Source organism: Myotis nattereri, assembly GCF_964212035.1.
Source record: "Myotis nattereri genome assembly, chromosome: 9".
Lineage (NCBI taxonomy): Eukaryota > Metazoa > Chordata > Mammalia > Chiroptera > Vespertilionidae > Myotis > Myotis nattereri.
In genome coordinates this window covers 31607415-31621123 of record NC_138084.1, presented here as the reverse complement: position 1 = coordinate 31621123, position 13709 = coordinate 31607415, and the positions used below count along the sequence as shown (strand labels likewise).

Here is a 13709-nt window from a genome sequence, read left to right as displayed (position 1 = left end):
ATCTTCCGATGTATGGGACAATGCTCCAACCAAGCCACACCCGCCAGGGCAAACACCAGAACATTTTGCTTTCTAACCTTCCAATATATCCTTAATTACATCATCTCTCTAATTTTCAAGACAGTTCATTATATACAGACAGGTATATGATATTATACATGGTACCAACCAAACAATACCTCAAAATCCAGTTTGGTAAAAAAAGGAATAAAAATACCTGTCACTATTTTAGAAAACAGCACGTAACAAAGAGTCTATTTAAATACCAGTATTCATAAACTGAGAGCTCCCTGTTGAGTGGCTTAATTAGTGAGGCTGGAGCTAACAGAATGTTGGCGGAAACTGTATATTAGTAAAGATAGAGAACTGCATTGATTTTGTAGTTCCCAGGTCCTTGGCTCCTACTAAGCCATCTCTGAGAGTACAATTGAACATCCCAGCAATCAAATTACTTAAATACAGTGATTAACAGGGCTTAAGTAAGAAATGTTGTACTCTCTTAACTTTTAGGTATTACCTTAAAACCAACTGAAAATACATTTTCTAAAAGAAAGTCCAGTTTAATCTAATGTTTTAATTTGTGAGTAGGTATAAACTTATTCTGTTTCACTAAATACAATAACACAGATCTCTAAATGCTAGGAAATATCTTCATATTTTACATCTTCTCTGAATCTGTCTACATTTCTTTTACCTACATCAAGATTTGCCTGGTGCCTGCTATTTTTTTTAAGAAGACTACCTAGAAATGAAAAGCTGTTTACATAAAATAACGCTTCCTAAAGAGAAAGTACTTGATTGAATATATCCAAAAAAAGTTTTCATAGAAGCTCGGGTCCCAGATGGCCCTCAAAGATAAAATTCATTAATTTATCAAATACTGAACCAGGCAATATTCAGGATTCAACAGTACACAAAAGAGACTTAAGTCCCTGAATTCAGTGACTTACATTCTAGTAAATTAGAGTTACCCATCAGAAGCGCTTTAGGCAGAGAAGCGAGGGTAGAATTGACTGCTTATTGGGATGCTGGAAAGTAGTCCCTTATTTTGATGATTTCTTTTTTTATTTTTGGAAACCTAACACATGCCTCATAATCCCATTTACTATTCATAAAAACCCTGCAAAAAAAAATAGCCACTTTTTACAATGAACAAACTCTAAAAAGAAGGTAATTTGAAACCAGTACAGGACAATATAGCCAGTAAGTAATAGTGGAAACTTAAATCCAATAAAATGACTCCAAAATGGAACTCACTCCATTAGCCCCAGTTCACCTAGTCCAAGCTATCACGGTCCTCCCAAGTTCCATCACACTCTCAAGTCGAAGGGGTGAGGGAAGGCTGATTAAGAGAAAGTAAGCATTTCTCCTCAAAGCACAACCCCCTGGTTGGCATCCTCAAAACAAGCTTTGAATCAGTGTATTCCTTTTTCTTCACTGGGTAGCCAGTAATAGGCCACTCTAATCAACTCTTTATTCAGCTCTCTATTAGAAATCACAACCTCTCCAGCCTACCCAGCAAAACTAGCTCACCCTCCCATTCCTCCACAGCACTGAGCATGTTTGGGACTGCAAACAAGAAGACGGGGTAGGAGCCAGGAAGAGCATCTAAATACAACACCATAAAGATTCAGGCTGGAACGGAAATAGAGAGAGAGCATTCTCAAGGTTGATGGGCTCTTCTTCACTTTCCATTTGTAGCATGGAAATTGTCAACATCATTTAAATAAAATATGTGTTTGGATTTATTTTTGCAAAAACTTCAATTGTTCTCCATCTTTGCAAACTTGGCAAGACTTAAATAGTTTCATTTGAGAATAACTTATAGTTGATAGGTTTTTCTAGTATTTTAAGGCTCCAATTATATTCCTTTCCTCACATCTTCCCTGAACTATACATCGTGCCCATCAAATAAAAGTGAAAATGCATTTATATTGTTTTTTTAAAAAATTTTTCATATTTAATTCCTTTCATTTAGACGACTACCCATACTATCATTATAAGAACGCATCTGTTAAAATATGTTCCAACTAAAGCATGGTAGGCTTTGAATGCTCGATAAAAATCATTCTCTGAGGCTAATGAAGACAGAAACTCTGCCTGTAACAATATTAAGTTTGTTTTCTCCAGTGATTCAGAGAAGTGAGCAATCTGTCAGTAATACATTGAGTGAAATTACTTGTCTTGTAGGAATAACTGCTGACAGTCACTGTATCTCGGGGCTGACCCAAACATCTCCCTGCTGACAAACAAATTACTATGTCTAACTTTGAAAAGGTAACTAGCTTGTTTTTAATTTTGATTGGTCTTTCAGAATCCTTTATACTTACACACTGTCCCATCCTTCATTGTATTAAAAAAAAAAAGAAGCAACAAAAGTGTTTTGGGTGGATAGGTTTGAATTAATGAGTAAAGGGGGGAAAAAAGTAAAGAAAGAAAGCCTTACCATATGGAGCTAAGAAAAAGAACTGTTATTGCTTCTTCCCGAGACTGTTATGCAGATAAAACTGGTGAGTATGTCTACCCAACATTAAGACTGGCAGTGCCGCCAGTGACTGACTGGGTGAGTGAACACATTACCGAGACAGTATTGTAGGAATTAATTTTCTTCAATAAAGTGATTTTTAAGGCTCATATATTTCACAATCTAAACATATGTCACTGTTTCATAAACAAAATAAATGGATTAAAATAATACATTACCAATATGCTGACATGTGGAGATGTTTTAATTAGAAATTCTTAAGCTGTGTGATATTTAACTGCTGTATTTGCTAAAGAGAGCATGTATCATTTAATAAGAAGGCATGAGACAGGTGTATTATTTTGCATGACATGGTACCAGATTGTGTTTACTATAAGCTACAACTATGAGGCAACATTACTCCTAATTAAAAACAAAATTAAACAAGATCACCTTAAGGATCTATTATATTGAAAGTCATCACCTACAATGAATCAATACACTGAAACCATTTTTTCCTTAAAAAAAAAAAAGTCATTCAGAGCTTAGTTTCTAAGATGATATTTCTTCAGAAACAATCTAACATCTTAGCTATTCAAAGGCCAAATTTACATGACCACCTCATTGTATTGGTCCCCATTCCTTAACATTCTTCTTGACTTACTTGAAGGACCAATGCTAACATAGCTGAGGAAAGCAAATGGCAACTGGCCCTGAAATTTATACGGGTAGAGAATTGGAATAAGTAGCAATATAATATATTGTTTACTGTAGCAAATGCCCTCTGTTCTCTAAAGGTCAAAAACACTGCAACCTTAGAGTTACAGTTTCTGATTGTTCCCAGGGTTAAATACATTATCAAAATTAATGGTTCAAACCCCTAAACCTTCAGATATATGAGTATTCATGTCTCCATCTGTTGAACTGTTCAACTAAAAATAGCATTCTTTGGTCTGCTCTCTTCTAAAATTGTGCCCCTGAGACAGAAAAAAAAATGCCTTAGATTAGCTCAGAAAACCAACAATCTTTATTCCAGAGAAAGACAGAACTAGAATATACTAATGTAAGAAGGATCTTTCCACTTTAAATGTCTTTTCTCTACTTGCTAACAAAATTTCGGGCTTCCAGGGTGTGACCATAAACACTGTTAAGATTTATCCAGGCTTATAACTGTTAGAAGTAACAACCTTTGAAGGACAAGTTAACTGTGACATCAGATAGGACCAGTGCTGAGCAATGCAGCGGGGGGGGGGGGGGGGGGGGGGGGGAGGAGGGGTGCTGGTGGTAGTGGTATCAACATATTGTGGACTTTTTTTTCTTTCTTTTCTTTTCTTTTCTTTTTTTTTTTTTTTACTAAGAATCTCTGTTTAGAACTAAAACAAGTTAACATACTTGCAATGCTTCCTTAGTATCAACAGTTTATCACGGTAATGAGTGTTGGAGCTGTGACATTTTAGCTTGTCAAAGAAGGGGAGAAAACCTTAGCTAGAAAAGAAAGCTGACTTTAAAATCAATAAAGCAAGATATTGTTAAATGTTCTCTCTATTCTTGCTAAAGACTTTAAATATTAATGTCTGTAGCAGCTTCGACATGAGTGTCTACTCTGCTGTTCATAAACGTCCCAATAAACACGTTAGACTAACACCTGGAAAGTCTAGGCAATCTGCCTTTCAAACAAGGTCGAGCTTTTCTAACCAGGGTACCATACGAGCTAACAGAACAAAGGCTTCCTAACGCGCAGGGGAAACTTGCAAAAAAATGGAAGCAAGAAAACAGAGCAAGGATAAACAGAAGCCCAAGAAACTCTCAGACCAGCCCAAACTCAAACTGCAAAGCTGTGAGGGCTCCGGCTTAAATGGGTTCTCTATTTAGCCTAATAACAGTGACAGCCATCAGCACATGTTGTGCTTCCCCATCAGCACTGCTACAGCAACACCCAGATCTGGCCCTCACATGTATGACATTATGGCATCAAAGCCCAACAGAAGCCAGACTTGACAGCATCAGGAGCCAGTGATGTTGTGACAGAAGAAAGTCAACTTAAGCCCTAACCGGTTTGGCTCAGTGGATAGAGCGTTGGCCAGCAGACTGAAGGGTCCTAGGTTTGATTCTGGTCAAGGGCATGTACCTTGGTTGCGGGCACATCCCCAGTAGTGGGTGTGCAGGAGGCAGCTGATCAATGTTTCTCTCTCATCGATGTTTCTAACTCTCTATCCCTCTTCCTTCCTCTCTGTAAAAAAAATATCAATAATATATATATATATATATTTTTTTTTAAAAAGAAGTCAACTTAAGTGACTTGTGAAAATGTAGTAAAAGAAAATCTGGGTAGAAAACGGCTAAGAGAAGGTTGATGGGATAAACCTCAACACTTCAAGAGAACATAAAGTCAAAGAGGAGAGGAGGTCACCTGCGTTCACATTCTTTCAAGCACTTAAAAGTTTAACAAACTGTCCTGAGAGGATAAGCTTGCTAACTGTTTTCACATGGAAAGCTTGTTCTTAATGTCCAGCTTCTATTTAGCAATCAATCCTAAGCATAGATTTCAGAATGTCCAGAAATATGGTATCTTTTCTACATCCAAAAGCCTTAGGAGAGAAATCCTTTCTGGCTGTATAGCAGACAGCAGATAGTGAGAGTGTATGCCTGGTCATGCCTGGGTGGAAACCCCCTTATACCTCATATCAAAGGGGAAGGGTGAGAGCAAGGGGGCAGCGAGCTCTGGAACTCCTCCCTAGCCTATTTCCAAGGTGGCCTTTGATCTTGTTCCCTCCTTTTTTCTCTGGAGTAAACTTTATCATTTTCCAAAAATGTAGATTCAAAAGCAGCAGAGAAGAAGTCACATGGACACTTTATTGAATACACAGTAGCAATATGTATAACTTGCAGAGCCAATAGAAGCTGAATATACAACTTTTGTTAGCTGTAATTACTCTCTTTCTTTCTTTCTTTCTTTCTTTCTTTCTTTCTTTCTTTCTTTCTTTCTTTCTTCCTCCCTCCCTCCCTTTCTCTCTCTCTCTCTCTCTCTCTCTCTCTCTCTCTCTCTCTCTCTCTCTCTCTTTGAATTGGGTTTCCTATCCTTGGGTCGAATATAAAATGTAGTATTACATCTAACCCAGAAAATCAAAGTGTGTTTCATTCTGAGGTAATCTGTCTCCATTTTTTTTTTTTTTTTTTTTTTGTGATTCAACAGCTTGCTGGCAATTCGCCAGTACCTGAGAGTCCCAGAGAGGAACACCAATGATATAGGAAAGGAATTAAGCATGAAATTAGAGAACAACTAGATCCCTGTAGAAGAAAAGGACTTGGTTTTCAAAAGAGACATATAAGCCATCTTCTCTCAAGTAATAAGAATACCACACACACACACACACACACACACCAAAAAAACAAACTAACTAACTAAGAGCTTTACTGGAAGTTTAATACGAAAGGAATACTATCAAAATTTATGGGGCAAAAAGCAAGCAGCCAGGCCCAGGCACCCATCCCTACTTCAGCCTGAGGAAACTAAGTTAAGAAACCTGAATTAGGTAGAGTTAAAAAAAATCCTAGGTAAAAACATTGACTCAGGAATATTTTGTAGCCTTGGTTAAAAAACTTGACCTCTCTGAACCTCTGTTATTTATCTGTACAAGTGGAACCATATTCTACCAACTTTACAGAGTTTTATGTGGTCAAATGAGATTTTTGTAGTGTTTAAGTGGTTTTTTTAAACATTATACATCACTATACATTTAAAAAGGTAATACTAAGTAAAGAAAATAAAGATGGTTTGAAAACACACATAATATTTAAAAAATTGCCTAAATACATATACAGGAATAAACAACCTAATTCAGGGGCATTGGTTTGACATCTGCTTTTTTTTTGTTTGTTTGTTTTATTTTTAATGAAAGAAAAGGAGCAAAATGGAGCCTCCCTAGGAATTAGAAGTAGGAAATGATTATCTTGTAGTGTTTAGGTTTTGTGTTTGCTACTTTTGAAAAAGCCTAGAATGTGACTGAACAATCCAGTCCCCCACCCAATGAAGCACCAATGGAAGTATTCATACCTCAATCTGTTTGTGGTTGTAAGAGTGGCCACCACCATGTTCAAAGGTGTCCAAACTCCTGCCAAAACGGTCACTTAGGCCCTTTAGCCTTGGGTTAATTTGTGGGTGGGAGACATGACCCTTCTGTTTAGTAGCGTATTCAGAAAAAAAAAAAAAAAAAGACAAAACACACTGTCAGAACTCATGAAACAGAACACATATTTCTACACCCAGGGTACTGACCACCCCAAAGCATAGAAAGTAGAAGGTTTAGGACCCAGATGCTCCTTTACAGAAACTCGGCTCTAAGATCAAATAATGGAACTGATTCTTATTCCTGCCTCTGACTCAAAGGTACACTCTATAGCATAGCTAAAAAGGAGAAGTAGATTAGGTTTCCTGGTAGTGAGGCTTTTCTTAGAGTTCACAAATTGCAGCAAGTTCCAGTGTTAGTAGTGGGGAAGGGGGAGGCTTGGAAGAGAGGTAGGGTTGCCACTCTTATAGGCAAAACTTTTAGTTCTGCTGGGCAGTCCATAATAAGGCTTTCTGGATGAGGCTTAGGATAAACACTCAAAGTCTTGCAAAAATTCTTACTTGAAGACCCAATTGAAAACGGTCAAAATAATGTTTTCATGGTAAAATACTTGTACATTTTTTAGTGTTGAGGTTATGTAGGGAATAGCAAAGAAGAAAGTAAAATGCCTAGCCAGGTGCTATTTCCTTGATTATTTAAGAAAAATCAAAAATAATCACAATAAATTATAAGAATAAAATACTATCTTTAAACTCTCCACTGTATTGAAATGAAAGTTGGTTGTTATCATACTTTTTAAATGTTTAAATTCTGAAGGTTTAACCATTATTTTAATATTATCTTTTTGCTAAAAATGCATACTCATTTACAGTCAATTTCCCACTAAAAGGCAGTACTGGAAGGGTGTAAAGATCGCCTCACCCTACTGTACACCCTTCACTTTACTGTGAAAAAGACAAGGTACAGATGATTTTTCATTCAGCTTCCTAAACACTTTCCCCCAAGTTTAGTTTTTAAGTAAAGAACTTGGTCAGACACCATGCCCAGACTTTCAACCTGGAATGAGGAAGAGGATGAGGTGACGATACACATGCTCAGGTGCAATATGTTTACATTTTACTAAGTAGCTAAAGTAATTTGGTAATAATGACGACCCCCTTGTTCTATGAGCTGCTAGAAGGAAAATATCCAACACTGTTCTCTGTTTTGATGCTTATATGTAAAAGCTAATTTGACATAAATTAAGACATGGGTGGAAACTTGACAAGGAAAGCTAATGCAGCCAATAACAACCAGCCATAAAGAAATTGTCAAACCATTAACTCACCTGACAGAGAATATAAAGTCCTAAGTCATCGTGTCATTTTTCCTTTAAAAATATTGAAACTGGCACTTTTCTATTTGCAGTATGGCAAGTACATAAGGTGTTAATCCTCCTAGGCTATGCTTAAAAAATTATTTAACATTCGGGCTATTATTTAGCATACAGCTGGTTAGCAGTGTTCCACTAGAGCACTGGCGAGCATCCCACATTTTCCTCTGGCACTTACCTGGAGCTGTAAAGGGCTGAGGCCCGAAGCGGCAGCAGCTGCCATTGTTGATGGAATGAACTGTACGGGGTAGTTATCACCTGTCGGAAAGAACAATGCGTGCAGGTTTAGACAATGCACAGGGAATCGCAGCAGACAAGTACAAACACGGCCCTGGGATCGCCTGAGCTTTACAACGTTGCTCTGAGCTCAAACATCTGCAGAAACAAAAGGCTTCGCTGGGCACAGACTTGCAGTGCTGCCTTGGAACTTTTTGTTAACAGATAGCTGGTAGGCAAACTGGCAAAACATGAATGTGAGGTTAAAAAAAAATTAATGTGCAATTCAAGCATGTTCACTCCATTACAAATCTTGTAATACATCATTTTTTTAAGAGTAAAAAAAATATCTTAAAGCCAGGCTGACACTCCGTTCACTAAGAAAGCATTAAGGCTTTTGTATTAACAACAAAAACTGGCTTGGTAAGCAAGGCAGCGCGTTAGAGCCCAAAAAAGATTGTGATCTGTTAACTGTCCATAACCCTAAACTATACTTTATTAAAAAAAATAGAGAAAAATTTGTAAAATGCAACCTCTTTAATTGATAGCCGTGAGAGGGAAACTCATCTTATCTGCCAACATTCTGTGACATGCCTGGTATCCCAACGGGAGTGGACGCATTATTTTTCTGGATTAACTTCTGTGGCGCCTAGTATAGAACCATGCACTCTAGGTACTTATCACTTCCTCCTTGATGGTGTGATTTCATAACCATATGTTTTACATGGAATATCTCCATTAAAGTCTGGAAAATATTAAGCATGGTTCAGCAGAGGTCGGTGCTACATCCTAACGTGTTTCTGACTCCAGGCCTCTCCTAAATAGGGGGACGGAGGTGCCGACGGTGACCTAAGAGCACAGGCTGTGTGCACCGACCTGAGGGACCAAGAGAAAGCACTGAGGACTGTATTGTGATCGTGGTAACTGAGGTCAAAATGAATACTTGTGGACAAATCACACAATATTCGTGATTAAATGGAGCATCACTGGGGCTCCGGCCACTCATTTAAAGTCAGTGTCGTGCACTATTTCTAGGCTATATTTTAATAGGCTGTTCCTTCACACATTTTTGACATTTATAATAATCATGCTGTTTTGCATGAACTTTTCCACACTGAAAACTGAATGTATAATGAAGAGACGGTGTAGAAAGGATCGCGGTAACAGCAGTAGTCAACTGGAAAGCAACTAAACCTCTTTGTATTTTTCTGCATGGACACCAATACCTGGAGCCTCCCGATGCCCTTGCTTCCCTGGGACGCATCCTGCCTGCCACACGAAGTGCTGCTCAGCTGGCCCAATGTACATGTTAAGTCACTTTCACTTTTAACAAATTGTTAGCTTCTGATCTGCACAGTCTCTTTGCATCATATCCATAATACCTCATCAGACCATTGAGCACAGTGTGTGCTCGTGTGCAGTCCAGTAACAATTGGCTTCTGATTGCATACGAGCGCTGCTACAATGCACTCACTAGCACTATGCTGTGCTGGTCTCCTATGGAGTAATGTTCAAAATATCTGATCTTGTTTTTCCCCTTCCATGAGGTTGATTTTGGTTTGCAGTGCTGCATGAGCTTTTTAAAAAAGTTAACTAGGCCAAATTATTTTTTATAGTAAGTGACTGTCGCTTTATGCTTAAATAATTCCACTGATCTCCTTGATATTTAAACTAAATTATCGGATGAAAGAATATTCCTATCTAAGTCAAATAGTATTGCTTTGGTTGATATCTGATCACGTTAAAAAAAATCACAAAACGATGCTGAATTAATGATGCTTCAAAAATAGGGTGGAAAAAATCACCATTCCAACTATCAACATGGACTGCCTCCCAGAACATTTTAGAGCTATTCTTTCTTTAAATATCATGTATTATTCATACTAACTCTAAACCACAAAACCCCCCTCCCTGTAAGTTTAATACCAGTTGCTTTATTTGTACTAAAACATTTTTCATGTCAAACATATTTTAAAAAATCAAACTCTAAAAGAATTCCCTGGGGCACTCCTTTTTTCATAGCTGTCATGCTTCTATGCTATGAAATAGCTGATTTTTTTTAATAGTTTTTGGCTTGCTAGTTAATTTATTACTATCTCTACCACACCCTGTAGTACTCTCCAGCTCACCTGCTGGCTACAAACAGCTCTCTTTCTACTGCTGACAAGCTTATTTTTAAAGCGTTTCTAACTTTGCTGCCGGTTTGAATCTGTATGTCTAAATATAATCTTTGCAAAGCTATTTCTCCAGAACATATCATTCTATCGATATTAAAAGTAAAAATGAATATATTAGAGCAACAGAGATTATCACATAAAATAATTAGAAGAGAGAGAAAAAGGAAAAGTCAAGAGAGGGAGAAGATAAGGGTTAAGGAAAGAGGGAATTATAAAAGTAGAAGAGGAAAATATAAGAGGGAGAGGGATTTAGGGTGTTGGAAAGTTTAATTTTTTATAACAAAGTTACGTGCTCTCCCCAACCCCCTTTTGTTTCCTCTGTGTAAGAGTTGATCAAGAAAAAGTTCTCAGTGGCTGACTTGGCAAGGAATCAGTCAACATGTTGTAGCAATTTTTTTCAAATTTGTCTCTGGATTTGAAATGCTTGCGTGAGTACCCATTCTTTTAAATTTGTACAAAGGAAGACGAAGCCTGTTGGAACAGGTTGGCTTTAGGCACTGCCGTACTCTGGCTCCTGCCACCTCTAGTGTATGAAGACAACCTCCAAGAGATAGTCTGGAAAAGAATGCCCATTCTGCAAATCCATCTCTCCAGCCTTCTAGATTTTCCAACTGACTATTTTTACCCGAGGATTACAGTACAAATACGAAACAGGACTTAAAACCTATGGGACATTTGCCTAACATTCGTTTCACTTGTCACACTGGGTAACATTCCTTTGAAATCAAAGCAACTCCACAGCAAGAGTCCCTGAATGACAGAAAGTACATTGTGTAATTTTCAAGGAAACTGAAATGAAGCCAAAACTTATTAAGACTTAAATACAGGAGGAGGGGGAACTAGGACTCAGTTTACCTCCTACAAGAATACTCATAGTTTGTGTAATTCAGATAGAAATTCCATTTTCATTAAAGAGTCAAAAATCCCACAGGTAAAATTCTGCCCATTTAGTTTGATTCTTCAGAAAGACAAGGGACTGGGATGGTTGTGGTCTTCTGAGATATTCACTTCAGATATTAACCTACTAAGGAAATCATTTAAAGAGCTTGGGAGGAGTAGAGAAGAGAGATACATTAAACTGGGAGACAGGATTCAAAGATTCTTCAGTTAATTGGCTCAAAGTCTCACACCTTACTCTACACACTCCAAAACAGAAGAAAAATTCACTACACGACTCTATCTCACAGATTAATTGGTGGTGGCATCATAGGTTTATGGCAAATTACTTGAGTTGCCAAGTAACTTATATATAGATTCCATTTTTATAAGCTATCGTCATTCTTGCTACAATATAGAAATAGTTCAATCACTATCATCAATGTAGACTTAGACATACCACTTTGCATCTTGCCTGGATGTATGTATTCAGAGTAGCAAAATATTACACTTCCTCTATATTCTAAAAAATTGCCATCATCTATCTGAATTTATCTTTGTGAAACATCACATCACAGCAAAAGTTAGCAGGTAATGGGTGACACTTAGAATTCTAAAAATAGAACAAAACCTTCCATCTGTTCTGAGGACAATTGGGCAAAATAATTTGGCAAGCATACTCTTATTTCTCCTGCTAAACTGCTCCTTCTCTGTTCATTAAAGAATAGACCAGTGATGGCGAACCTTTTGAGCTCGGCATGTCAGCATTTTGAAAAACCCTAACTTCACTCTGGTGCCGTGTCACATATAAAAATTTTTTGATATTTGCAACCATAGTAAAACAAAGATTTATATTTTTGATAGTTATTTTATATATTTAAATGCCATTTAACAAAGAAATATCAACTAAAAAAAATGAGTTCGCATGTCACCTCTGACACACGTGTCATAGGTTCGCCATCACTGGAATAGACCAATGATGAGAAGAGCCTTGAGTTTTAGGAGTCTTAGGAGTTTTCCTAAGAGTATCTGCATGTTGTTTGTTTGTTTATTTTTAAATATGTTTTTATTGATTTCAGAGAGGAAGGGAGAAGGAAAGAGAGAGAGAAACATCAATGATGAGAGAAAATCACTGATTGGCTGCCTCCTGCATGCCCCACACTGGGGATCAAGCCTGCAACCCAGGCATGTGCCCTGACCAGGGAATTGAACCACAAACTCCTGGTTCATAGGTCGACACAACCGCTGAGCCATGCTTTCCAGGCTATCTGCATTGTTTTTGATACCTTCAAAGAAGCTAAGAATCAAGAATCAATCTTAATGTATTTACCTATTTCTTAGATGCATCCACTCCTCTGACCAATATATAAAAATTCATGGAATTTGTCACAATAGCAATTAAATAAGTGAGGGTCGATGAACTGATATAAATCCACCCCCATTGCAAGAAATGAAATTATAATACCACTCAGTTTATGCCTTAATATTAGCTCACCAATGATATAGGCTCTATATATGAAGGAGGAACAGTTAAAATGATCTCCATGAAACCAGGTTAGTTTACATGGATGAACATATTTTCTTCTTGGACTGCAACATTTTAATTTACAAATTAGAACACTAATATGAAGAAACTAAGATGCTTTAATTTCAAGTAGATAGATTTAATCAAGTATTCCAGCAACAGTGGTTACACACCTATGATTTAATTCTGGAAACGGTAGAAATCCCAGCTCTATAAGATGTCATTTGGTAACCCCATACATATAAATCACATTTTTTCCTACAGAAAAAGCAAACACCAGATTTTTCTTAATGTCATCCACACTTAGATCATGTCCACAAGAGCATAAAATATCAAATCAGAGAACCAGTCTGGATTCTATCTCTGTTTATTCCTAAATGGGAGTGCTTAGAAAAGTTAATCAATGTGTTTGATTTTCTTTTTTCTCAAGGAGCATCTTTTATTTTATTTTTATTTTTAAATCTTTATTGTTGAAAGTATTATATCTGACCCCTTTTTCCCCCCCATTGGCCTCTCTAGCCTTCCTGCCCCTGCCCCAGGCCTTCACTACCCTATTGTCTGTGTCCATGGGTTATGAATGCTAGTATATGAATACAAGTTCTTTGGTTGTTTGACTTTTGTTTTCTTTTAACAAAATAGAAATAATGCTACTTTTATCTTAGAATTTTTATGAAAATTAAATTAGAATATACATTATACTTATATAATTATTTTATATAAATGCTTATTTCATTTATTTACTAGTACATAAAATTTATTATTTATGTTTATAGACTAATAAATGGTGCTCAATAAATACTAAATGAAACAAAGGAATTAAAAAGAAGCATTAGATAACAATTGTACACCAACAAATTAGAAAATCTAGACGAAACAGACAAATTCTTGAAAGATACAAATTACCTAAATGGATTCAAGAAAAAATAAAGAATACCAACAGAACTATAACAGGTAAAGAGATTGAATCAGTAATCAAAACCTCCCAACAAAGAAAAGTCTTGGATCAGATGGC

General features: G+C 36.9%; 1 protein-coding gene across 1 annotated transcript in view; it reads right to left on the bottom strand.

Annotated features, from left to right (window-relative positions):
• Positions 1–13709, bottom strand: part of SOX6 (SRY-box transcription factor 6) — a gene marked incomplete at its 5' end in the record, with an annotated part of 336510 nt that overhangs the window by 97500 nt on the left and 225301 nt on the right. The window contains 2 exons of the mRNA XM_081099613.1: positions 6519–6641; positions 8082–8161. Coding sequence (XP_080955739.1) covers positions 6519–6641; positions 8082–8161 — 203 coding nt within the window. The remainder of the gene's footprint in view (positions 1–6518; positions 6642–8081; positions 8162–13709) is intronic.